This window comes from Calypte anna, chromosome 3, assembly GCF_003957555.1.
Source record: "Calypte anna isolate BGI_N300 chromosome 3, bCalAnn1_v1.p, whole genome shotgun sequence".
Taxonomy (NCBI): Eukaryota; Metazoa; Chordata; class Aves; order Apodiformes; family Trochilidae; genus Calypte; species Calypte anna.
Genome location: NC_044246.1, coordinates 31,797,837 through 31,824,871, shown reverse-complemented (window position 1 = coordinate 31,824,871; position 27,035 = coordinate 31,797,837). Strand labels below are relative to the sequence as shown.

Genomic DNA, 27,035 nt, shown 5'->3' with positions numbered 1-27,035 from the left:
CCAAGAAACTGTTTTAAAAGATATTAAAGCAAATAGATCATTCATTTTTCATTCTGCCCAGCTAACATTTTTCTTTTTTTAAAAAAAATTGCAGAATGTCTTTTTGTCCTCCAACACTGAGACTTCAAATGAGAGAAAGGAATGGTATAAAAGACGAGCGTTTACCAGTGCTAGAGAAGCCAAGGACGTGCAAAGAAAACAGATTAATTTAGTAGCAAACAGGCAAAGGCCATGAAGAACAGTTTTTACAGCAGATATCTTGCCAGCAAAGGGACTGGAATGGCAGTGATCTACTGAGATAACCTCACATTTTAGTACCTAAACAGCAGTAGCAGCATTTTGAATATTTGCAGGCCCTTCAAGGCCTCATCAAGGAGGACAGCTGCAGAAGAGAGTTGTGAGAATCCATTCAGTCCATGCCTACTGAAATGTGCAGTCTTGTGGTGTTTAAAGTTGCTTCTTAATTAGTTCTGGAGGGTACTGAAGGAGAGAACAAACAGAACTATTAATGTAAAAGGCTAATAATTGAGTTTAAGTAATTAATACTGTCTAATTCAAGCTGACAGGTGGAAGGAAATTTCGTTGGTTTTTTTAAGAAGTGTGAAGATAAAGATCACGGCAAATCAGTGCTCTCACCTTATTTAAACTTAAGTTTTGGCATTTTTAGGTACTAGTGAGCACTTGTGCTTTGAAAGCAGGCCTCTGATCCATTATATATACTTGTCATGCATTTTTGTACATTGGAAAAAAACTAAGAGCAAGCAGTTGATAGATTGATTTTCAGAGCTTTTTTTCTTCTCTGAAGCATTGCTTCAAATCAGAAAATGGTTTTGGCATTGCAGTTTTGTTCAGATTTGGCACTTGCTCTCAGAAGTGCAGTTCCAATAGGTCTCTGACATCTAAGGCATTCTGTTACACCTGCCTTTGCAGTCATAAGAGCACTCAGAGAATTTCAATGCGTGAGGAGGGTAGCTGGGAGTGAGGGTTTGCATGCATTTATGAGGAATGGTAAATAATGAAAGTGGCTTCAGGTAACCTCCCTGTCAGTGTTGCAGCATCCACTCTTTCCTAGTTCCAACCAGTTTCCACACTTTTGTCTTCTTTCCTCTTGTGATCTGATGAACTGACAAAGAGAAGCCTCTTATTATGCTTGGACAGTGAGTGGTTGTTTAGTCTTTTTGCAGACTTAAAAAGATTGTCTGTCCCCTAAAGGCTTGGTCAGTTGTGTAGAAACTGCAGCTTGTGCATCGTGAAACATGAAAGCTGTAGTTTCTGTAGAAACTGCAACCCTGTGCAATGAAAAATAAAGGTATCCTGTATTATTTATTGACTTCTCTTACTTCTTCTTCCTCTTCTTGCAGCCTACCCTGTCCTGTGGGATCAGAACTCCATCTAGTAAAGCATGCAAAAACATGCCAATGTTTAAACATATAATCATTGTTGCCAGACATGTAGTTCAATACTTTGTTGCCCAAACCTGTCAATTGTCTGAAAGATAATATTAAAATATATATATTAGAATGATCATAGATTAAGCTAAATTAAGAGAAGACTAGAAAGACAGGGAAAATAGCTTGATGCTGATGAACTGCACTGTCTCTTTTTGGTTTGAAAGCCAGTAATGTACATAAAGCCATAGTTTCTTTAAATAGCCCCCTGAGCCTAATGTGATTCACTTCATGTAACTTGTATACCAGAGCCTGTTGGTATCCACGAAAGACTAATGTAGGAAATGGGATATTTTTCTGTACTTTCAGCTACTAATGTACTATTTTTATTTTGCTTGTTTTTAACAAAATCTTGTGTAATTGAAAACCCATTTTGTATCCATTGGCATGCACTTATTCACACATTGCACATGACCTTCAGTAAGAGACAAGAAATATTATTGAGGTGCAGTTTGTACTACAGTTAGATTTGAAACAAGAAGAACTTCTAAAGAAATGGTGTAGGCACTGATGAGAGCCTCAGGCTGCTGTAACTGAACTCTGTTGGGACCATAGCCTGGAAAATAACCTAAGATACTAAGGATAGTTTGAGCAGAAAAAACCTAAAGCTTTCAATAACGATGTTTAGTTGCTGTTGCTATTAGAGCAGACTTGTTTCCAAGAAGCCAGGGCAGCTTTCCCTTCTGAAGACAGCTGAGCAGAGGAATTTGTACCGTGGACACTCCCATTACAGTGGCAGCACCTGCCCAAACAAGCAGGTCTTGGCTGAAAAAAAGCCAGGCATTTAGAAACTCTTGCAGGTGTTTGTACAGCTTAACTTTTACTTCGCTCAGATTTTCCTTACCACAGTAAATGAATTTAGTTGGAGGGCCTACCAGCAAACTGAGTCACAGTGCTTACACAAAGACATTTGCAAAGACAGGTTGTTTGGTCATTTGTTCACTGGGTTTTGAGTGTGTAATTTATATTTGCTGGAGGGAAGAGGAGACAAGACACAGAACACTCCCTTCCCACAGCAAACCCTTTGCTTGTTGCAGGCAGGCAGCTCACAGCGAGCTTGCTCCATGGGCTTGCCAGCAATGACAAAGCAGCATTGAAAGTACTTGGCAGCAAATTATTAACTGAAATTATTTTACTTCAATAGATTTATTTTTTTTCCCCAGTCTAATGCTTTTGACTGCCATGTGGTTTAGACTGAAACTGAGAGTTAGTATCACTCATAGCAATACTCTAATGTTAAGAGGCACCAGGGTCTCTGGACTTGTAGATCTGATTTACTAGATCCTTGTGAGTTATGTTTCTTTTGTATCTTTGCTACTGTCTTTCTTTTTGAGGAGTTTGTATCATTGTTTGGGGGTTTTAATTGTTTTGCTGATTATTTATATATCTCCAGGCTGAGATCTGGCTCAACACTTCTTACCTTGAGGACTGCATTGTGCAATCTGCATTACTTGTTCTCTTACCCGACATGTGTCCCAGCTGTCAATATTTTCTTTGTCGCTTGTAGTCTTGTTACTTGATTGCTCATAATATTTCATTTATCCCCTGGATTGTTGGTTGGTTGGTTTTGGTCTGTTTCCGTTTGTCATACACACCTGTTTAAAAGATGACTAAGAAAGCTTAGTTATGTGAAGCAGGAGTCATGATGAAGCCCCAAGTTTCTGCTGCAAGATGCTAAAATATGGCCTTTATGTTACTCTTCAGTCAGCTGGGCTTAATGTGGAGCATGCTTGCTCTAGCTGGCCTCTGGGGTTACAGAGACATTTCTTGCATTTACAGCTGCAAGTGACCTCCTTCCAACTATTCAGCTTTACAGTTCTGCTAAGGCATGAGGAGGGCTGAAGCTCCTCTGCAGCAGTACAGATGAGGCATACTCAGTTCACTGGTTTTACCTGGCTGGTCGTGGTATCCCTGTAAATTATGGCCAAGTTCTGTGCTGCTGCAGTGCCTGCACGCTGTGTTAGTACTGTTTGCAAAGGTGCTGGTAGACAGCGTGAATAAAAGGGTGCATGAGGGAATGAAAAGCTCTACAGGTTTTGCTGACATAAAGTACGTGTTACTCATACACAGTACGTCACTAAAAATTGTAGGTGGCTCTTGGAGTGCCAGGCTGCTCTACGTTTGTGTTTCATTTGGTTTTGCATTGCCAGTTCTCTGCGTCCTTCCTAAAGTCAAGTGTGACCCAAACTGGTGGAGAGAAAGGATGAAATTGCAAGTAGAACTTGGAAAGAAGCTCATTGCAGTTGCCACTTCAGGAATAAAATGGTCCAAGCAGATGAATTGTGAGTATTTGGTCTAACTGCTCAGGGAGAAAATGTTACATGAGAAGATCATTTGTGAGGCTATACTGGAGCACTCTTAATTCTCTAGAGAACAGTTGCAGAGTCCACAACTCTGAGGTTTTTGTGATTACTAGAGGATGGCTGCTGAGGTTCAAATGCTTTCTCTGTAAACAGCATGTTGCAGTGTTGTAATTATTTCTTCTCCCCAGAAATTCCTGGTACTAGGTTATCTCATCGTTCAGCGTTTGGCCTTTTGTTTGGAAAAGATCCAGACTCAGTCTGTGATGGGATAGCTGCCATTCTGCATAAAAACACCACAAGGCAAAGCAAACTAGCCTGAAAGCAGTGTGATGCCCCTGGGCTTAGGGAGCAGAGTCAGCTCTAGGGATTGCACAAGCCTGATCTCACCTGGAGCCTGTTTAGGCCCTGGGAAGAGGGTTCTTCTGGTTCCCACTGTCCTTCCCCGAAGGAAAAACTCTTAGCCTCCTGCTTTGGAAAACAGGAAAGGATGGGTGTTTTACAGCTGTTTCATATATCCTCACAATTCAGATTTGTTGCCCTTTGAATGTAAGAATCACTGAAACCTGTATTAACCACTTTTCTGCTGTCTGGTTCTTGTGTGCCAGAGCAAAACTCACCTTCTGTCTCAAGTGCTTGTTACTGTGGCAGGAGACCACTTATGCCCTTTCAGAACAGCTGAGCTTTGAAAAAACTGGCTGGAGCTTTGCAGCTGGGCTGGAAATGGGCCCAATATCAAGAGCTGTTAATGGCATGATTGAAGCCTTTAATTTAACTCCTTACCAGCAGTTGTGCTGATCACTACTGAAGCTGTCAGATGTCACTGTCGCATCATTAACCTTTAAAGCAAGACTTGCTGCAGCAGTAATCCCACAGAGCACGGCTTCCACTTGCTGCAACATCACTGTTAACGACTGCATCTACAGCATAGGAGTTTCTAGTCCAGTCTTACTTTAAATATGAATAAAAAATGAAGAATATTTCAGTAGTTGTGTAGATACAGATTTCTATCATTAATGTGTAGAAGGCAATAATTACTATTTAATATTCTCAAACAAGAGTACTGTATGTCATCTTTGTAAATACACAGAGTTGAGCTAAATGGTAAAATAGCCTTCAAAAGTAATTTTTTCCTCTGATTGGAATAACCATGCGTGTTGTCTTTGGGCCTAAAATAATGCAATACAGTGCCTCAGGGTTGACTGAAATTCAGTTTGATAATAATCCTTATGTGATGGTCAATGACAAAGATTTAAACGAGTAAGGATCTGCCCCAAAGCATCCATCAAATACAGGTTTTCAGTTTCAAAGGGAAAGGGAGAATGGCTAATTCAAGTTTCTATGCAAGGCAGTTTTTATACCAGGGAGGATATATAAATACAGACTAGCAGTTTACAGGCTAGCTTTTTTTTGCATTAATATGGTTAATTTGGTTTTGGTTCTCTTGTTCAAGAAATTAATTTCTCCCTCACTTTCTAGGAGACTTTGAAGTTAGCATCCAACTAGCCACTCTTGTCTTTCTGCCCTCACCCCCTCACATTCCTGGAGTGTGTCTATCCAGGCTGAGAGCCAGCAGTTCAGTGCCTACCTCTAGGGAATGAATTCATATTATCCATATTAATTTTCAGGTGTTCAGTTTCACATACCTACACAGTAAACAAAACCAGTTTGATTTCAAATTAGAAAGTTAGATGTTGATTCTGCTTTTCAAGTGGTTACAAAAGTCGGATGTAAAAAAAAATAAACAAAAAAACCCCCAAACAAACAAAAAGAAAACCAACCCATAAAACTTCCCAGTATGACCAGTTTCTTTCTTGCTTCAAGTGTGTCTTGAAAAGGATTCTTAGAGAAACTGTTTCTTAGAATTTGCTTATTACAATAAAAAAATGTTAACGAAGAATCAATTCCTTCTATGATGACACAAGTTTGTCTGACAGAAAGTTTTTTCAAGATCTTTTCTCATCTGTGTTCCTTGTATTGCCACTGTCAGAGCAGCTGAAGTGTGTGTCAAACCCCACCAAGCCTCCATGGTCAGAAGGGATTAGATACACAGCATATCGTACCCTGTTGTTGCAGCTTTCTGGCTGGGGTCTCCTCATGAAATAATGAACATAGGAGTCACTAAAGGGGAACTAAACTGGATTAAAACCACTAAAAAAGCACTTTTAAAAGTGCTAATCAGCAGAAAAGGCCTAACAAGTCTAAACCTCTGAGAATAGATGGATTGAAAGCTAGGGCTCCAAGGCTTTCTGCCAAGGAAGACCTGAGTTCAGGATGTCTGCAGTTTCCAAGCTTTCAACTGCTGGTGGTTTTAATCTCTGAACGAGAAAAAAAGAGGTACAATTTTACTGCCAATTGGAAAGTAAGAATCCATTTTGCCCAAATGTTTAAAGTTTTGACATAATTCTTTTTGTAGAAAAGGCTGAACCGGGAGACGGAATTTCTTCATGGAAAAAGGAGAAAGCCTGTAAATGTGCATGTAGGCATAGCCACATGATAAGACTACTTGTTGAGGATGTAGGACAATGTGGTTTTCTCTTTTCTGTTTTCTTCTGGATTCTTTAATTACTCTAAAAAATTAAAAAGCAAAATCCATTTCTTGACAGAAGCACTAAAAGTTTCAGAAATGTGGTGCTGGGCGCTAGAAATTCTTAAATCTGGTAGATTAATTAAACAAATATTTTAGTCCTGTTCTGAAAGCTTCAATTTCACATTTAAAAGGTAAAAAACGAAAACAAGAAACAAGCAAATAAAACCCAAACGAACAAAAAAACAGCAAGGGGTAACAAGACTTTAAAACTGGAAACTTGGATATAGGTGTAGATTTTCCTGGAGGCATATGAGCATATGAAGCCAAGAGGAGTTCATGAGCTCTGAAGCGTATGGTTTGGTAGCAAGAACAGACAGACTGAAGGGTGGCAGTTGTAGAAAAAAGGGTGACACTGGATTTAACATTAATTCGTCATTTTCTTCCTCTGCCCATAATGCTATCAAGTTCTGAATTTTGATTTTTGCCTACTGCAGTTGAAAGATCTAAAAGGACTAGGTGGAGGTATTTTGTATGTGTTTGGGTTTTGATTCTCTGTAATGTGTGGTATCTCAAATACACAAGATGTAGAGAACTATCTTTATTTTTTATAGCCAGCCTGCACATTGCAATGAACATAACAATGGAGGTTCCTGACACAAAATACATTGCACGTTATCATCTTGAAAGAAATTAGAAAAAATTTTAAGTGGAGAGAAATTTTTCAAACTAAAATATCCTTTGCTTTCCACTAGATAATTTTTGTAACTTTTTATCAGTTTCCTTTTTTAACAAACAAATCACTGCTTTCCTGGAATGAAATGGAATCAATGCAAAGTTGTTTGGCTTTTTTTTCCCTGAAATGAGGGGTACCCCATGCATCTGTGGTAACATAAAAAAAAAACAACAGCTTCATGGATTTCTTAATGAGTAGTGCTTTGTTCTGATTTACTTACTCCTGAATTTCACCAGGGATTTTAAGGCCTTAATAACTCCAAGTCAACTGTAGTTTGAGTTTTCTGCTATAGATCTTCTGAATAATTCATTGGTAGCTTATTGTTTGGCACAACATAAAGTCAAAATGATGTAGTTTTTTCATGTCACGGAGCACAATAAATGGTGTTGTGAAAGGTAAATGTACTTGTAAAAATTAGTGTTAGAATAACAATTTGTATCATAAGAATTGCTAAGCCTTGAACATATTGATTGATTTAGTGCAAAGGCTTCTATTCATTTGCAATATAAATCATCTGAAATTTCATGAGCTGGGGGCATGGATATAGGCCTCTAGGTGCACAGATACAGTATCAATACAAATACAACATACTTGTGTTGTTAGCCTGTGTTTGCATGGTATGGCTGGTTGAAAAGTCTTGTAACACAGCTGCAAAAGTTTCCTGGGGATGATAAGGTGCTGACTTCCTAATTATTTGAGATTATTGGTCCAGGTGCAGACTGAAACTGAGGTACCCACACACCTCCATAGCACTCCTTGCCGGGGGGGGGGGGGCAGCAACTGGGTGAGGAGTCTGTACTTGGCTGACCAGGCTGTTTCTGCTCTGGAGGACTCTGTAACAAACTATTTTTTTATTGTTCATTTACTTTCTCCCCTCCTTCGGTTATTTTCCCACAAGCCAAAACCAGGCAGCAGTTCTTCCCCAGGCCCATTGTCAGCTCCTGTGCAAAAAGGGGCCCTTTGCCTTGGGCAGTGTCTGGTTGGGCTTTGCCTCATGCCTTCCTCCCCGTCATCCCATCCTGAGCCCTCTCCAGCTTTGCATTTAACCGTTCTTGATGTGTTGGCATTTTTTTTCACATGCCTCTGAAAGATCACAATGTCATGAACATCTTGTCACAGTGTGACACTGGGACATCAATTAAACAAATGGCAGATGCTCTCTATTAACCCCTCTGCTGGAGGCAAAGGGGAGAGAATAAGGGAAAGAGACTTAGGGGTTGGAAACTAAACTGCACAGCATTAATGAAACAGTAGTGATGAAAAGGAAAATAAGGGAATGCCTACATTATATGCAAAGGCAATATCACATTCCCCTCCTTCCCCCAGTACTGCTCACGTCACCACTGAGTCAGTAGGGCAGCTCTGGAAAAGTCCCAAGCTGGGCTTCTGGAGTTGGTGGCAGATGGGAGCGGGAGGCAGGAACACATGGATTCAGGAGGGCACAGATTAGCACTGAAGGCAGACAAATGGGGGAAATCCTCCCAGGACTCCATCCAAGGATGAATTAAAACTTGGCTCTTGTGATCCCTCAAATTTATCATAGAATCATAGAATTTTCAGGGTTGGTAGGGAACTTTAACGTCATCTAGTTCCAACTCCCCTGCCATGGGCAGGGACACCTCCCACTAGATCAGGTTGCTCAGAGCCCTGTCCAACCTGGCCTTAAAAACTTCTAGGAATGGGGCTTCTGCCACCTCTCTGGGCAGCCTGTTCCAATGTCTCCCTACCCTCATGGTGAAGAACTTCTTCCTAGCTTCCAATCTAAGTCTACCCTCCTCTTAGTATTTATGCAAACTATGATGCATATGGGATGGAATACTCCGTTTGTTCATGTTTGGTCACTTGTTTTGTTTGCTCCTCCCCAAAGAAGCGTTGCTGGTGTAACCCCTTTCCTCCCTTTTGCTTTCCAGAGCTTAAGAGTCTCAGAATCAAACAGTGGCCTTGGTTCTGCATACAATTCTCTGATCATTATCAGTCCTAGAAGCAGACTCTGAGAAACATGCCATTAATTTTAGTAAGTGCAACTACTTAGAAGAGACTTAACTAAAAATTAAAATCACTAGAATGAAAATTGGTTCAGTCATGGCTCAAGCTAGGATCCAGTTTGTCTGTCTTTAAGTCCTCCCTGGAAACCCACTTCTTTCACAGTGTTTTCCATCATTATTTCACTTTCCAAAACTTCTTTTTGGCCTTACATGTCCAATAGAAGTTGTATGCTGACAGACCTAAGGAGTTTTAGGCGAAAATGGCAGGTCTCACTGGCCCTATTTAATACCAGGAAGAGCCTGGTATGCCAGCACAAGAGCTCTTTACTGTTTTGCTGTTTGAGTAATGGGTGTAAAATACATCAACCAAAGTCCTGCTGTGTTCCCATCACGTTTATACACCTTTGTATTAATATGGTTTTAGGACAGAGAGAGCTACCATAGTTCTCTGCTTGCTTCATCTTGTTTGGAAAATTGATTAGAAGGTATTTGATTTTCCCACAGCAGAATGCTGTATTTCCATATCGACTTTTCCTTCCTGTAGCCCATTGTTGCTGTTTTTTTGTCTTTGTGTTGTAATTTCACTGGCTTCAGCTCATTTTTTACAAGTGGATTTATGAGTTAGCATTGCCTTGCTTCTCATTGTTAACAGAGCTTTACAAAAGCTGCAGTTTCTTAATAACTGCTAATAAATTATGCTTTTCAGAATCATCATGGAATGTTTTTCAGCCCCTGTGGCTTCCAGCCTTAGTGTTGAATGCAATGTATTTGAGATGGACAAAACCCCCCTTCTGCTTTTATTGTTAGCAGAGAGGAGAGTGTCAAATGCTTCTCCCCGTGACGTGTTCTGTTCGATAGATTCCAGCATTTCACTCAAGCTGAGAGGCAGGATTTTTCTTCCCTAATTAATACTAAAAGTAGTCATGTGAATACTGTAGCAGCATGCTCTCTCTGAAGCTACATTTCATCAGTAGTTAAGCTAAGTGTTTACCTATGTCTGCAGTGCTGTATGAGGCACTGAGACACTTAATCTGTTATTTCATGTGTAGAACTATTCATTGTTTGAAATCCCATTTTTTTAACCACTCCCCCTCATATAGGTCATTCCCTTGATCCAGAGTTTGCCACTGCTGCAGGATGTTATCATGTGGTGTTTGTCAGCTCTGGCTCTGATGTGCAAGAGTAACGGAGCAGAAAGCTTTCACTCTTCACTGAAACAGCTAAGATGATGGTCCAGAGGTTGCAGTGTGAGTCTCAAAATGAGACTTTTAATAATATGTACCACCAGAAATTTGCTGAGCTGGCTAATTACCTCAAACACTTGCTGAGGTGGCTGTCACAGGGATGCATCTTTATTTCTTTATTTTGGCCTGTGACCCATAGCTAGTGACTTGAAGGCAATTTCTGTTACTCACATGTGTACCTGCCCTGTCCCTGCATAGGGGCTTCCCTTCTTCTCCAGAACCTCTGCAGAGGCTGAAATATTGTGTGTAGTGGAAGACTCGAGGCAGAACAATTGCTTTTGAAGTAAAACAAGTTCTTGGAGACCTTCAGCACTCTGTCTGTCGTTCAGATGTAGCTTTTTTAATCATTTCAGGAGCTAGACTAGAACATGTAGTCCATGATCAGAGCAAACAGGAAAAATATTTTTGGGAAGAGAATGGCAGAATTTTCTCTCAGAAGTTTGCTGCTGCAGGTTATTTACACCTGCTGAAATAGTTTCATAATTATTTTTTTAATGTATGAGCATTTTAGCCATCTTTTTTTGTTTTGGTTATGCCACAGAATTTTCCCACCATTCAGCTAATTTCCACTTTGCACAGTTACTGTCTGTACAGTGAGATTAATTCTGTCTTGGGATCTGCAGAGGAGTGTTTAAATTTATAATTCATATGGACACAGCTCCAGTGGCAGAAACTGAAGAGGTTCATGAAATTCTAATTAGAACAGATTAATTCAATGAATATAATTTCCTAAACTGACCAAGCTGTGGTGTGGTGCATAAATGAAAATTAGGTAATTTAAATTTCCGCATTTCTCCTAGCACATGTGAGTCCTGTCCTCAGTACTGAGGTTTTCTTTTGGGTGTTTTTCTCTCCATGCTTGTGTATTTCATGAGCAGAACAGCAACACCTTCAGATAGGCAATATCCCTTATCTGTTACCTTACATACAGAGCAACTGAACTGAAGTTATCACCATGTATTTTGTGCTTTGTTCTTTCTACCTATACGTGCTTTTCAGACTTAGCTCATAAATTACTGTAAAGCTGTTTTCAAGATGGAAGGTAGTATATAAAACCAAAATCACACTATTTAGAAGCCTGCAGTTATTTGAAAATAAATTGTATCCAAAAAAATCAAATCACACAGTGTCCACAGTAAGCAGAAAAGCTACCTGTGAAGGAAGCTTCTTTCTTGAGCCCTGGGGCAAACAACTTAAGGCTTGCAGGAAGCCCCAAGTACTGCTTGTTAAGCTTAGAACTCACATTTGCTTCCAAAATGTGAGATTTGTAAAAAGCACTTTGGTGATTTGCACTTCTGCATCAGAGCTCCCAAGCCTTTGCAGTTCATCTTCAGAGTTCCTTTCTGCAACACCAGCAGTACAGAAAGGCTGGTGATGCCAGGCAGTGCCTAGGAAGTTTGAGGCCTGTGGACCTTCCCTTACTCCGGTTGCTGGATCACAGCTTCAGCCAGAACCCTGGGGCCTCATCCTCCAGTCGTCCTCTTGATGGCTTTGAGTAAAGAAAAAGACAGGAAGGAAATAGGACTGGTAAGAATATGGCTTAAAGGCTGGGAGAACAAAATGTTACCACAAGTTGAGATTATTTTAAATAAGCGATAGGTGGCTTGGTGATGCTAGTTTAAATTCAGTGGGCTTTGCTCTGCAGGATCTTAGCATTACTAATTTTAACCCAGTTTCTGTGGCTTATTATTGGTATTTTGAGATGCTGTGCTGCACTAATCTTGGACCTCAATGGGAGCTTATCAAGCTGGTACTAAGCCACTGTTTGCCATCCCTCTTATCTGTTCCATGGGGGTTGGAAACAATTTATTAATATCCCAATTTCTTCAGAATCTTCAGATGTTATTTGCTATGATTATCATGTGCTATTTACATTGACACTGTCTGAGTACAGGACTGGTGACTTAGGCAAACCGAGTATTTAAGTGTCTTGAATGTCTGGTCTGCCTCAGACAAGCTTCATGGGCACATGAGGGCAGTTATTTAGGGCAGCTATTTCTGTCTGCTAGGACAGAAAATGACCATCAAACTGATACCTCCTTTGTCTAGACCAGAAATGGTCTAGACAAATGGTCCAGTCCTGGAAATGCAAGCTAGGGATGTCTGTTACTGCAGTGGCTGTTTCTATAAACCTGAGCTCTCTTCTATTTGATTTTTAAATTTGGTTCAGAAGGGTGAAAAATACACTCTCACAAAATTAATATCTTCAAAAATATTTTTGAATAGATGTTATAGCATGTCTGAGAGTGTGCCAATAGTTCAACATTTACTCAACCTTCTAGAATTAGCCCTTGGTATTAAAAAAAAAAAAAAGTTCTTGATCCTGCTGGATTAAAGTCAGCACAACCTGTGGATTTCAATGTGAGGTTTACTGGATTTTAACCTAAATAAATAGAGTCTCTCAGAGCTGATGGAAGTTTTGTGATCTGCTTATAGATCTGTGCCAGAAGTTCAGTCAAGAGTAGTGTTTGCCTAAGTATTTTTCTTTGGTTTCTTGTCTAATTGCAATAGGAAAATTACTGTTCAGCTGGAAAGACAGGTGGGTATATGAAGCAAAACAACAAAGGACCATCAGGTGTTTTGCATTATAGTATTACAAAGTAGAGCTTTAGAGGAGGGAGGGGAAAGGAGAGTTGTCCTTCTGTTCTCCACAGTCATCTTGATGCTATAAAACTGTTCTTATTCTAATAGGGTGGGCTTGACAGTAAATAAGAAGAAAGAAGGCATATACAGTGAGGGTTTTTTTAGGATTTTGTTACATAGGTTTTGCAGCTGGCTATTCAGATGAATAGTTTCATGCTGAAAGTAATAACTTTCCATCTAATTGCAATTTCAGGATCCACCTTCATGCACAACTGCTGGAGCAAAAGACTGCTATAAAGCCTTGGGCAGCCATGTAGCATCTTGTAAACGATTGTTTTAAAAAGCTGGTATATTTTTTTAAAAAAATTTAAAAGTAACATTTGCAGTGTGTGACTCTTTTAAGCAGCAGATAAATCATCAGGGGTCTAAAGGCATGGTGGTAAAACAGTGGATTCTCCTGCCTGACTACATGAAACCTTAAGATGGAACAACTGATAAAATCTCCCTTTTTCACCTGTGTGGCAGCATGTGGACAAATGAGTCACTCATGAACAAGAAGAGTTTAGAGCATGGGGCTTGTCTTTCCCTCCCTCCTTGCAGACTGCTAGGAGGGGGTGGGAGAGTGCCCCAGGAAGATTCGCAGCAATGCGCCTGCAGCCTTTTCCAGATGCAAAACTTATTTGGATTCCATTTTGACAGAGCTAATAAAGAGAGGGATGTCTTGTGCCAAAGAGTTAATTTCACTTTCCTGATCTGTGAACATCTGTGGAATTTCCCTGGGCTTGGTCCAGCTTCTGCTTGACTAAAGGGATTGGATCTGTCAGGAAGCGAATGTGGTCGCCTTTTCATGCTGACTTCCAGTCAAGGACTTCAGTTCCCTTTCTGTGATATAAAATCAGTAGAAGGAGATATGCAGACCTTGCATGGTCAAGGCAAAATTCCCCCAGTTGGGCAATGACCCTGTGTCAGCCTTGTTTGTTAGCAAGTATATGGCCATGAGCTGTCCTATGCCCTGCTGGATGCCACAGCCAGAAGTGCAAACCAACTCTTTTGTGTGGTAGCCAAATAGGTTCCTCTCTACTCTCGATCTTACAACCTTTCTGGGGGGACTAATCCAGCTCTGCTTTGTGACAGTCAATGGTCATTTCCTGTTTAGCATTAAAAGGCTGCTTTTCCAGAAAACTGTGTCTGGTTTTCTTTTTTTGTGTTAAATCTTAAGAATGTTTTGTCACTCTTTCTGCAAACAAAGGGCATAGGAAGTACAGTTTCATAGAGATAGAGATTTACATCTAGGCAGAGGAATGTGTGAACAGACAGACCTCCAGTAGTGAGAAATAAATCCATGTCCTTTTCATTTTTTGGAGCATGTGTGTATACTCTTGTGGTTGCTTATTCAGCTATAATGACTTTTCAATTTAAAGTACTACTTTGCAATAACTTCACTAGGGGTAGGACTGGCTGAGAATAAACTAACCATAAGTAGGTTCCCCCATGGTTTCACATGCAGATCCATCAGCAAAGTGTAGTTCTCAGACTAAAAACTATAATTTCTTTCTCCATTCTGATTGGAGTTTTCCCACTGACTTGAGCTAGACTAGTTGTTAATAGTACATGCCCCTTAGGCAGCTGGCTTGAAGTCTTAAATTAGATACCACCAGTGGGACTGGCCTCATCTAACTTGAGGCAGCTGAAACCCGTCAGGTGAGTTGTTCTGTAAGAGTTTCTGTCTCTCTCCGTTGACTGCAAAGGCCCCTGGATGACCAGGTTCTGGAGCAGATGGTTATATGCTAGATATTTGATGGCAGGTGATACCAATCCAGTCCTGCTGACAAATTTACATGCAAGAAACTTGCCCAAATGTAGCTGAATCTTTTCAGTAGTTTTAGCTCAGGGAGTGCTCTTTTAATGCCAGGTTTTCACAGTCTGTTCTTCTTGAAAGCAACTTTTGGAAAATTGTCCTTGAATTTCTCTTAAAAAATGTGTAAAAATCTAATGAAAATAACACATTCTGCTTTCTATTTTGTTTTAACCACTTCTGTCTGGAAATTTTACCTTTTTCTATATTCTCCAGTGATAAGGATGGTATTAGCTGTTTTACTGGAGTATTCTAGAGTTTATTGTGAAAGTGTTTCCTTCTGGAGAGCTTAATGTTTCCCATTTGAATGGCTTGGAGGTAGTCCTTGGTTCTCTTCTGATTCTTCTTCCCTTTCACTCCCCTTCAGATTTCTTCTTTCCATTGTTTGGGTGTATCACTAACCTGACATCTGTTCTGTTTTAGGAGAAACCTGATGCCAGCCCCACATCTCTACAGCTGCGATCCCAGATTGAGGTTAGCACTTTGATTTTGATCATCCATTATTGTTTGTTTGCTCTTTAATTTGATATTCTGCATAAGTTGGGGAAAGGCTGCTCTCATGTCTGCTCTCACTACCATGTGTCTTCTCTTGCAGGAGTCACTTGGTCTCAGCAGCACAGCATCAACACCCGACAGCGAAAGAAAGTAAGTGAAAGGCATAGGAGGTGAGAAAGGAGGGAGGTGAAATTTTCCTTGAAGTAAATTCATTTTAGATTTCATTGGTGTTTCAAGGTTTCAGATACAGCAGCTAGTAATGAAACCCATTTTGGAACCTGTTTCTTCTCTTGTTCTCTTTTTGCCTTTTATTATTTTGGGTTTTTTAGATTAAGAGAAGGTTATCTTTTTCTCTCCTCTGTGAACACTCGAGGTGTGCAGACATACTTGGGTTTTTTTTAAGGAACAACACTGATTTCATGTTCTCTGCAATGTAAACCTACTTAAAAAATAACTTTCTGTGACTAGACCTAAATGCAGCCAAAAAGAGATAAGAGAGGGGGAGGAAGAGTTGCAAACTTCAACAACTTTCCTTTTCCTGTGCACTCCTGGGTTTTGTAGCTATTCTTTTGAAGGTGCCAGGGGAATGGAGTATTTAAAAACAAGTTAAAAGGAGCTTTAATTTTAGCAGTCCTTAATAAAAACCTCTCTGTGAGGACTCAGAGGATTTCTGTTTACTGTCACCTCCTGCTGCAATGGATGTGCTTGTTTTCTGGGCCTTCTTCCTTTGATCCCAAGATCTTAGATCCCAACTGCTATGGGTAATGTGCAGCAGTGCATGAAGACATCTGACACCACATTTCCAATTGCCTGCACGTTGTGGGGCAGTGCCAGCTGGAATGGTTCAGAGAGGGTATGTGGAATCCTATTATGATGTGATACACTTCTATAAGGTTTTACTGTCCCACATTTGAGTATCTTCTAGTGATTCAAAATTGGACTGTAGCTGCCCTTGGTATTTCAGGAGAAGTGGTAGTCCCAGAGGGACTTACAGTGGATATAGGGTATTGGACTTGCCTGAGCACTGGCCGAGTTAAAGTCAGATGTATGGTAGGGAACAGCTGCCTAGGAGCTTCTTGTGGGACTGTGTGAAAGCTGATTCATGCTGAAGATCTTGGAAAGTGATAAATTATCCTTTAGAGGTGCCTTGTCTCTCTTAATTGCTCACAGAGAAAGCAGTGGTGGTGTGCTTGAAGTGAATACTCATTTTCAAAACAACTGAAGACAAATAAGATGAATTTTACCTTAGGTACCATCACTGCCTCCATGTTACATGCTTTTAACAGAAAAGGCCTTGAAAGCTTAGAATTTAGAAGTGGTGCTTCAGATATTGAAACATGGAGAAGTTTTCTTTAGGGATACCTCCCTGTCTAACATAATCAAACCAGGACTGCCAAATGAATGGAAACACTGAGAACTGTAATCTGGAAAGTAATCCTTCAAGGTTATCCTATAATCATAATACTCTTCTGTCTGTCTCAAAGCACCACTTTGCCCATTGGTAAATAACATCATCCCACCTCAGGTAACAATGAGATAAAGATCTCAGAGGAGGACAGCACACTATTTGGCATGAACTCCTCTTGCAAGTTCTGGCCAGTTTCTTCAAATGTGTCTGTGTAGATGTTGTACCACAAGTAACTGAGTGGGAAGACACTGTCTGCAAAAACATCTCTGGTTTGAAACAGCTCTGTTCGGAAAGAGCCGATTTACTTCACTGAAAGGAAATTAAATTTATTATCTTAGCTCATATAGAAGGAACCTGTGATTTCTGTGGACCTTTCAAGAATGGAAGTGTCCTGTTTGAGGATTTGTCTCTCAGCTGAAACTTGTGTGTTATTAAGCTGATCAGATATATGAAACAGGCACGAGGTTGTGTAAAATATTTGGGCAATAAGAAACAAGGCAATGTGATGCATGCCAATTGAGCAAGGTGTTGAAAGGAATAAATTATATCTACTCAATACCATACAAATTATTTGAAACTGAAATTACCCATGCCTGTGCCTGTTAGTGACAGCCTGCCCCTCCACTGCTGGCTCCATTCCTCTGGCTTGCAGGGCTGAATTGTCACAGGAATGCCTCTTTCAGGGAGTCAGAGTTTATAAAATTGATCAAGGAAAATTACTACTTCAAGTCCATCTGATATGTCTGTACTTGTTACTAACATGTTGAGTTTGATGTTTGTTAGGGGAGGATGGCTTGTTTGCTCTGGAGGGGTTTTTTGAGGTTCAGTGTTTAGTTCATGTCTTTCATCTAAATTTACTGTTTGAGCACTGTCCCCCAGACAGGGGAACACTGCTTTTGTGGCCCCTTAATGCTGCATGAAGATCTGGGGTAAACCTTTTGCAAGACTTCTTTTGTTGTAATGAGACTCCAGTTTGCCAAACCTGAAACTTGATGCAGACATGTACTGGTTTTTCATATTCACAAAGGGATTTGGGAAGCAAAAGGAAAGATTTGTCCCAAAATAGCCCTTCATATTTTAGGGGCTGAAAAATCTGTTGTTGTGAGTACTCAAAGTAAAACTTGGCCAAGCCTGCTTGCATTTCTGTATGTTGAAAATACCAACAGTTTCTCAGGGGGAGGTGAGGAGGGTTGTTTCTGGTCTGGTGTTCTGAGCAGGTTGCTTCATGAAGTTTTTCCCAAGGAAAAACCTGTGCTGGGATGGAGAGGAGAGAGTGTTCCAGCCAGCTGGAACATGGTCACTGTTAGAAGCTTCCTTGCCCAGCACTGCTGCCTGCATGCCCCACAGATTTTAACTACCAAGATATAAAGTCTTAAAATAAGTCACCTGGATGGTTGTTTAATTTGCCAGAGCTGAGGCAGAAAGAGGCTTTGAGGGAATGTGGTGGAAGCTGTGCTAGTTTTAATTTGGTTTAGTTTTCCTTTGGTGCAAATGAAGGGAGACCCTGACAGGCACCACTGTACACCACACTGAAAGCAGATTACTACGTGGTAGGAAAAAATCCTGTTTGTGTGGACAAGCAATGTATGTTCAGTCTTGCCTTGAGTCTTACTAAGCCTGCTGCCCAGTCTGTTCAAAGCCAGTGTTGAATCAGTCGGTGCCATCAGTCCAGCAAGTTGCTCAACAAGTATCTGTGTAGTGGGTGATGTGCTGTGCTGTAACACAGAAGAGCAGCCGTAGTGACTGGAGGGAGGCAAAAGGGGCTGGAGGAGCCTAAAGGCAGAAATGTTTGTCACTTCAAGTCATTGTCTCTCCAAAAGATGTTTTGGGGAAATGCTACCTTCCTCTGTTGCTGACAACTCTGTCCCTGTTAATTAGGTGAAGCTACAAAAAACCCTGCACATATAAACCTGCTCTGTGCATTATAAATGCCCTGCCAAAGGTTTTTTTTCATTCAATTGGTTCTCACAAAAGGAGAAGAATCTTTGCTGTAGATTTATGTGCTGCCTCAGATTTATGTGAGTAACATTAAGGGTACTGATGTGGCCTGAAAAGCTATCTGTAAACAACAGAAAACAAAGTCATGTTTGTTCAAGCTTTGCCTCACAATTGCTCTAAGTTTTTTGACCATACTGGAGTTTCTTCTGTAAATTGGAACAACTAGGCAGACCTCAGAGTCATATAATATTCAACAAGTCATGCAAAGCATGGAATGAGATGTTTGTAGCTTTCCTCTCTTAATAATTAAATTCATTTTCCACTGCCCTTTCCAAGATTCCCATCTTAAACTGCAGTTGTGGTGCTAGTGTAACTTTACAGATTCTGTGTGCCTTCAGTGAAGTGGCAACGACAGCTTCAGCAGTGATAATATTAATTTTAATCAAAAATCTCGCATCTGTAGGTGTTCTTGTATAGACAAATTGACTTCTGCTTTTGCTAGAAGAATCATCAGTGTAGCAAATATGCAATAAATGTGTTCTCAGACCTTATTATTGCTTCTTTGTCTCCATACCATGTTGATCTGGGGATGTATTGTGTATACAATCACTATTATTTCCAAGTGATGGCAACACCCCAAGGAAGTTTACTCAGGCAGGGGGACTGAGCAGGGTTTTCTCATAATTGTAAACAGAGCATTTAAAACAATGTAATCCAACTTTTAGCTTGTTCCCATTTTTGAGCATTCAAGTCTACATGACAGACTGATGAGCTTTGCATGTTTGCCAGGAAATCCAGGTTAAACCCAGTCCCCTGAACTTAGGCTTCTGCATCCTGACTCTCATCCTGTTTTTAGAAGAACTGGGGATGTTGCAGAGGGGAAGTTGTGCATTTTCCCTCCTGGGAAATAGATCTGTTTGCTGTCACTGTTCACTCCAGCAGCCTCTGGGCAAGTTTCAAATGTGATGCCTCAAAGAGCTGCCAGGACACAAAAGGAAGTGAATGCGACCCAAGAGTACTGCATACAGATACAATGAGGTACAGTTACTCCTATATGCTGTTTGTTTTTTTTTTCTTTGCAGCTGCTAAAGAAAGGAAGGATGAAAAAATGACACATAGGGTAACAGTTGTGGCTGCTGGCATTTTGCAGAAATTCCCATCACCGTCATATGGCAGAGGGTGTTAGGAGGTGAAAATTCCTACATGAATTACCTGCTGTTTCTTGAACTCAAGCACACTCCTGAACATGTAAATGGTCAGACTTCATATTAAGCACCACAAGTCGTTCTGCTGTACTCCTCAACCTGTGGCGCATTACAGTTTAAGTGTTCTCTACCCTGTGATCCTCAGCACCTAAATCCCAGACTCTGCCAGAGCTGGGAACTGAGCAGAAACAGACTTGTCAAGCAGAAGGTGCTGGAGAAAAAAACACACACGTGGGGTGCAGGCAGCACATGGGGGCATTGCTCAGGGGCTTTGCATTCCCTGGGTGTAGGGGAGCTGCTGTGCTTCTGGCAGCTGTGTCCTCAGCTCCCTGCTTCAGCTGCTCCCGAGAGCCAAGGTCTTTGTCACCCTCTCTGTGTGTGCTGGACATACAATCTTAAACTGAGCCCCCATGCAGGCAGAGTCTTGTAGGGAATTTCAGAGGAGGAGCTGTAGGCTGCTCAGGCATCAGGCCTTTCTCTGATGTTGCTAGCAGGCAGGCAACCAGTGAGACCACAGCACAAGTGACTATCTGTGTGCTGTTGTTTCTGCAGAAGGAACTGTCGACTGAATCAGTTTTTAAGGATTTTCTGCAATGGGTTTGCCATACTAAAGCCTGTCACTGCCCTGTGGTATAAACTTGAACTCCAGATCAATCTAAGGCTGGGAGAATGCCAGCAGTTTGGTGTTCCCATCTTCTGCAGTGATTTTCAGTGAAAGCAGCATCATCTTTAAAAAATGGCTTTCATTCTGCAGAAGTGTTCATGCAAGCCTCAATTCTGCCCCCTTTGGTACACTATCTACTGCCCTTTGCCAGTAGTTTTTAATGCTAGATTTCCTAATCCTCTTCTCTTGCAGCATCCAAACTGCAGGTCAAGCTTTGAATGCCAGTTATTAAATTATCCCTCCAGGTCATGAATAGGGGAGGTTAAATTCTATAGTGATCGATTTTTGGCAAGTTCTCAAGATGCCTAAATTACCTTTGGCGGGTATTTGTAAGCTCATCTGCAAAGAAACATGGTGCATGAGTTCTACAGAGGGCGTAAGGCAGAGGGACGACAAAAAATAAAAAGAACAAAGCAGAAAACAAACATTCCCCAAACAGAGGATGCTAAAGGCTGCACTTAATTGCTAACAGAATGAATTATTCTTTTTGTGCAGTTTAAAAATTTAAAGGAATACTGGAAGAAGAAGAAAGAAGAGCTTGCTGTACCCGATATGTCTGCATTTAGGATACTTTTTTATATTACCCTGCGTTTGCAAGAATCAGAAAGAATCAGTGAATGTGTAAAGCTCTGTTTTCAGTTGTTTGAGGTCTGATTTAGTCAAAGCCAGATTATTCATGCTGCCTTTAAACAGCCTTCTCAAGAAAAGTAGGGCAGGAAACTCCCACAATAACCCACACAATGGGAGCCAGAGGCCAGCCAAACGCCATCCCGGGACACGTGAGGAGGGAAACCAGTGTGCCTTTGAGCAGCTGGATGAAGATTCCCAGCCTGGTAATTTTGTACAAGGAAGCATGAAGGGAGCCTTTCATGAGAAAACCCGACTTGTCGCAGCCAGTCAGCACGGCACGTAGTGAGCAGCACACACACAGAGAACAGGGGTGCATTGCATGTGGTACATTGGGCCCAGCTCTTTGCTGTCAAGGATTTTTTAGCTGGTGATTCTCTGCCTCCTGGCTGGGACCCACTGGTCAGTCGTTAAATCTGTGGCACTGCCCCATCTGACTACTGCCTGGTCACCGGACCGAGCCCATAGGACCAAGGTGGCGGCTTCCGTGCTGGTGATGGTAGAAAATATACATACACGTGTGGCTCACAAGCAGCTTGGGGTTTGTTTCCACTGAGAAAGTTTTGACCTGCTTAAAGAGCCATTGCTATGGAAACCTAATGAGAAGATAATTGAATGAAATGTCTTTGCTTTCCATCCCTTTCTCACACTGGTGCAAGCAAGGTCAGAACCTCACAGGCCTTCTTTCTCTTCAGGTCCATGCAAATTTGATAAAAATAGCAAAGGCCCATTTTCTTCCCTCTGCCAGCTCCAGTTAGATAAATTATCTTGTATTCAGTCAGGAGCAGTTAGAAGTCTGTCAGTTTTTCATACTAATTATGTGGCTGGGCCATTTCTAATGCATACAGATAACCAAATGGCTTTGCAGCAGAGCCAGGGTATTCACCGCTATGAATGTGCATAATATTTGTAGACTGAAAATCCTATCTAAACATTTTCCTCAATGGGCTGTAAGTAGTAATTGGGAAGGAATAAGAGGGATGATATCAGTTTATTGAAGATCATAACAGTAGTGGTTTCATTATCAGATGGTGCGATGCACCTGTGGATTTTATGGTCCATAAATGAGATGTGGCCATGTGTTAAAGCACATCTGCATTTAAAATACTTAGTATTGAAACAAAGCCCATCAGAAATTTCATCATTCTCAGTTCCCATGTTTGTTCTAGTTTGAGAACGATGAGCTTTCAAAAGTCAACAGGCACGTTCATAAAAGCAGCACATAGTGTCATTTGTTTCCTTTTTCAGTTCTGCAGTGTATTAGCACATTCACATCTCGGGGCACGTATGATTGTGTTTCTTGTAAAATCAACTGCTTTGTATGCAAGATAAGCCTCAGTGTTTTTCTGTCTCAGATCACAATCAGTCCAGAGCTAGCAAGGAAAGCTGTAGCCTGGAAGTTCAATGCAACCTAATTAAAACTTATCTTAATAATCAGATGATACATTCTCAGCTGGCTTTTGACACAGATGTGTGCATTGGTTCTTGCTTGCACTCCAAAGTTTGGAGCCTACCTCCATGATTCAAGATTTAATTTATATAAGAGAGGGGTTTCTTCACTATAGCGAGGTCATCCCCATTGCAGCACTCTTACAGAAAGAAAGACCGTTTAGGATGCCTGGTTTTGCTGTTGTTCATACTAAACCCACAGGGCTGCAAAAGTAGAACCAGAGGTAGTCATCATGTTCAGATCTTTGTTCTCAAATTCATCTGGTCTGGTCTCTTATCTTTCAAGTACCCTCTTAAAAGCAGTTCATTTTTCAAGCTGCCCTCTCTTTATCTACTGCTGGAAGTTTGTCCAACTCGTTAGGAAACCTTAACTTCTCTTTTCTAATTTCTTTTCAGCTTATGTCTCTTTGTTCCTGTGCCTGGTTTATTATTAGGCAGTAAATTGATCTTCTTGTATCTTTCAATTTGGACATACCGAACAGGCAAAACTTTTCTAGATTTCTCTCATAAGATAAGGTCTCTGGTTCCCTCACTACTCTAACAGTTTTTCTTTTTACCACTTCTGGTTTGAATTCATCTCTCGAGCATGAGTAATGATGGTTGTACAGCTATTCCCATGTATAGTCATTCTTTCCATGATTGGAATTTCCCATGCTTATGTCTTTTAGGATGAACACGTTTTTCCCAATCATCCTTTTTCAGCAGGTATACTTGGTCATTTGCAAATCTTCAACATTTTTATGGCTGACTTCCATGTCAGTCTTGTTTGTGTCTTTGCACATTTTAGTGCTGAATGTAAACTCATTTCCATTAAGCCAGCCTTTCTAATCATCTAGTTCCTGGTCCAGGTTCCATTTTGTCTCTGTGAGTTCTGATCTATCAGTCTAGAGATGGTTCTGAATTTGTGAGATAAATGGATTAAAGTTTGACCTCTTCTGCTGCATACTTCCAGAGAGTATAAGTTGATAGGAAAGTATACTTTCCTCTGGACATAAATCTTTTTTTTTTTTCCTTCTTTTCTAAATGTACACCCATGCATTTCTTCTGCTATATGCTGTGACAGAGTACATTTAGTGTGAAAACTTGCTAATGAAGTTGTACATCAGACCACAACAAAAATGAAGGCCTCCACAGCGGAGTAATGGCATTTGGCTCTCTTTCAGACATGCAGTGCTGAAACTTCTGCCAAGTGTCACTGCATCATTAACTTTCAGTACAAGTTATCAGTCTATGAATGGAAGAATACAAATCACTTTCAGTGCACGCTCACAGAGGAGCTGCAGATTTAACAGAGTTAGGGAGGGTAATTGGCAAATCAAACATACCATGACTCTGAGGTACTCTGGAATTTTTTACCAGACATCTAGGAAGTAAAATGCTTGATTGATTTCACTGAGGATTCTTAAGTTCTCTGATGGAACTAAAAACAAATGCCTTATCAAGCTCTATGTGGTAGGCTTTTTTGGCATTTCCATCTTTTCAGAGCAGCTGTTAGAATTTCAGCATCAGCCCATGCACGGAAGTTTTTCTCTTGAGGGAATGCATGAAATAATAATTTGAATTTGCATCCTCTGATGAAGCTCAGCATAGTTCTTAAATCAGTTATAAATGAGAACGTGGTCTGCTTGCTGTGGATTCTCACCCCTTCTAGCTCAGGCATGTGAAAAGTTTGCTTCTACTTCTCCTCCCCTTCTTGAGAGGCCAGTGTGTGATGATTTTGGTGGCCTCAGGCTAATTCCCTTTGAACAGATGTCCACATCACAAACATTGCTGCTACACCTGCTACTTACTTGCACTTACTTGGTGCTGGCAACTGTACAAGAGAAGAAGAGGATTAAAATCAATTTGGAGGCCAAAGTGCACAAGAGACTGCCTCTCCACTTCGAGGCTGATTTCACTAGTGAGGCAAAGTTCTGATCATTAGCAGATTTAATTTTCTATGGCCGGTGATTTGGTGCATTTCATGGATACTAAATTCATTTAAGATAAATAGAATAACTGTTTGATGAGTGAGGTCTATGCTCAAGTGGAAAACATGCAGTGGATTAATTCTGTCAGTTCCAGCAGAACTTGGCTTTTTACTTAGTTGTCTCCATATACAAGTCAACATACTTTTCATCCAATTTACCATTATTTAGAAAAACACTCATTAACAGCTTTACTTTTAAGTGTCTCAATGAAATCCAGGCCCTGTTGAAAGTCTTTGACACTAGCTTTTCTGGAGTTTTTACCCAGAAAGGATGGAGTTCATGTTTTTTTCCAGCATTTGCTATTCAGGCTTCTTAAAAATTAAACATGAGGTGGCATATCACCTATATCAATAACTTTTCCCCTTTGAGGGTAAGCTTTCCCTGCAAGGAAAACTCTAAACGACTCATAGAATCATAGAATTGGCTGGGTTGGAAGGGACCTCAGAGATCATCAAGTCCAACCCTTGATCCACTACTGCTGCAGTTACCAGACTATGGCACTGAGTGCCACATCCAGTCTCTTTTTAAATGTCTCCAGGGATGGAGAATCCACTACTTCACTGGGCAGCCCATTCCAATGCCTGATCACCCTCTCAGTAAAGAAATTCTTTCTAATATCCAACCTAAATCTCCCCTGGCACAACTTGAGACCATGCCCTCTTGTCTTGCTGAGAGTTGCCTGGCAAAAGAGACCAACCCCCACCTGGCTACACCCTCCTTTCAGGTAGTTGTAGAGAGTGATGAGGTCTCCCCTGACCCTCCTCTTCTTTAGGCTGAACAGCCCCAGCTCCCTCAGCCTCTCCTCATAGGATCTGTGCTTGAGTCCTTTCACCAGCCTGGTTGCCCTCCTTTGGACCCGCTCCAGGACCTCGATATCCTTCCTGAACTGGGGGGCCCAGAACTGGACACAGCACTCGAGGTGTGGCCTCACCAGCGCTGAGTACAGGGGCAGAATCACTTCCTCTGCCTGATGAACAAATCTGAAATTTGGTTGTTTCAATTCGTTTCTGGTTAGTGCTGGATATCATTTTCAATCAGTCTGAGGTTGAAGGAGGTTACTTTGAGACCTTCACTGTGCCAAACCCTCCTTGTCTAGATGAATTACTAAATCAGATGAAACTTCATACTCTCTCATTTCCCCTTCAATGATGTCTTTGCAAATTGATGAGCATGGTTTTTTCCTTGCTTACAAAACATTGGTCAGTGATTGCTCACATCTAAACTGAACTGGCTCGAACTAAAATTTCCCTGTAAGTGGTTTACTGAGTTGAAAAAAACCTCTTCATTGCCCTCTTCTGGGGGCCTAAGAAAGCACAAGGAGCCTGTGGAAACTGTGGATAGCAGCTAGAATGTGGCATGTGTATGTTGTTTTAGGGCCTCATTCAAAGAACGATTTCAGCTGAAGTCTTGGTGTGCTGGGGTACACGTGTTCCCGTTCTGCGTGGCCACAGTGCAGCCACTGCAGAATTGGGGCATTGTCATGTCCTGGGGCTGGGCTCTCAGCAGAGACACCACAGTAACGCTTTGCACTTGGAGCCTCCAGCAAAGCCATTGAAGCTGGCAGAAGTCATTTCACTGGCTTGGTGGCACAGCTTGATGAAACACTGATTCCCATAGGAAGGCTTCAAAGTATTGCACAAGATTTGGTAATTTCTGTTAGCTCCGTTTATAAAGACAGAAGAAAAGGCAGCGAATGGGGGTGATGTCTCAGAGATCCTGCAATGAACCCTTGGCACAGAGCTGGAATCCATTATGGAAAACTAGTTCAATGAACATAAGGACTGTGAACAAAAGATTTACTTAGTGGTTTAGTGGGTTGTTTTTAAAGTCCATGTTCTATTAAAATAAGTCTCTCCGGCTAGCTTTTGTGGAAAGGAGTATGCACTGGTGGGAAAGCACACAGAAGGAAATCAGGAGAAAGAAGCTGTTGCTTCCAGTCATCTATGGTTGCGCTTCACAGGGTCTGGACAAGATTTCTGCATCTTGTCTTCACAAAATCTCTAATGTTCTCTTCCACGCAGTGGCTTCTAAAGGTTTAATGAGTGCATATTTATAAAGCATTGTCAGATAAAAACCAAAAAGGCTGAAAACTGCTAAGCAGCTAAACAAATGCAGCATCCCACTGCTACATTTTCTAAGGTAGTCAAATTAATGTTTTACAAACAGAGGGGGAAAATATGTTCAAAAGGTTTTGTTTGGTTGGTTGCTTTTTTGGTTTGTTTTGGGGTGGTTTTTTTGTCTGGTTTGGTTTGTTTATTTCGTTTCCCTGTGGGCTCCCTAGTCTCCTTTGCCTTAACCATAGCTTTCTGTCAAGTTAATGTTTTTCTGTCCTGGTCACAAAAGACATGCTTAAGAGTCAAACTCAGTTACTGTGGTCAGACCAGTGGGTTCAGTTTTGTTTTCCCATCTTGCTGTGTTGGGAAGAAAAAGGAAGAGAAAACAGCTCATGATGTATTGTTTGAAAACTATAATTTACTGAAATCAGACAGCTCCCATGAAATGTGAGAAGCTTGCATCAATAAGTCCATTTCTCTTTTTTGTCCTAGGCTCTCCATTCATAAATCAAGTTCAGAAGAAGGCTCTGTAGGTCAGTATATGTAA

The 27,035-nt window shown here is 41.0% G+C and overlaps 1 protein-coding gene across 1 annotated transcript in view; it reads left to right on the top strand.

Annotated features, from left to right (window-relative positions):
• The window catches only part of LOC115598057 (SAM and SH3 domain-containing protein 1-like), a 74,081-nt gene extending 47,046 nt beyond the window's left edge, over positions 1 to 27,035 (top strand). The window contains exons 3-5 of the mRNA XM_030447519.1: positions 15,102 to 15,152; positions 15,274 to 15,323; positions 26,981 to 27,035. Of these exons, the coding sequence (XP_030303379.1) occupies positions 15,102 to 15,152; positions 15,274 to 15,323; positions 26,981 to 27,035 (156 nt within the window). The remainder of the gene's footprint in view (positions 1 to 15,101; positions 15,153 to 15,273; positions 15,324 to 26,980) is intronic.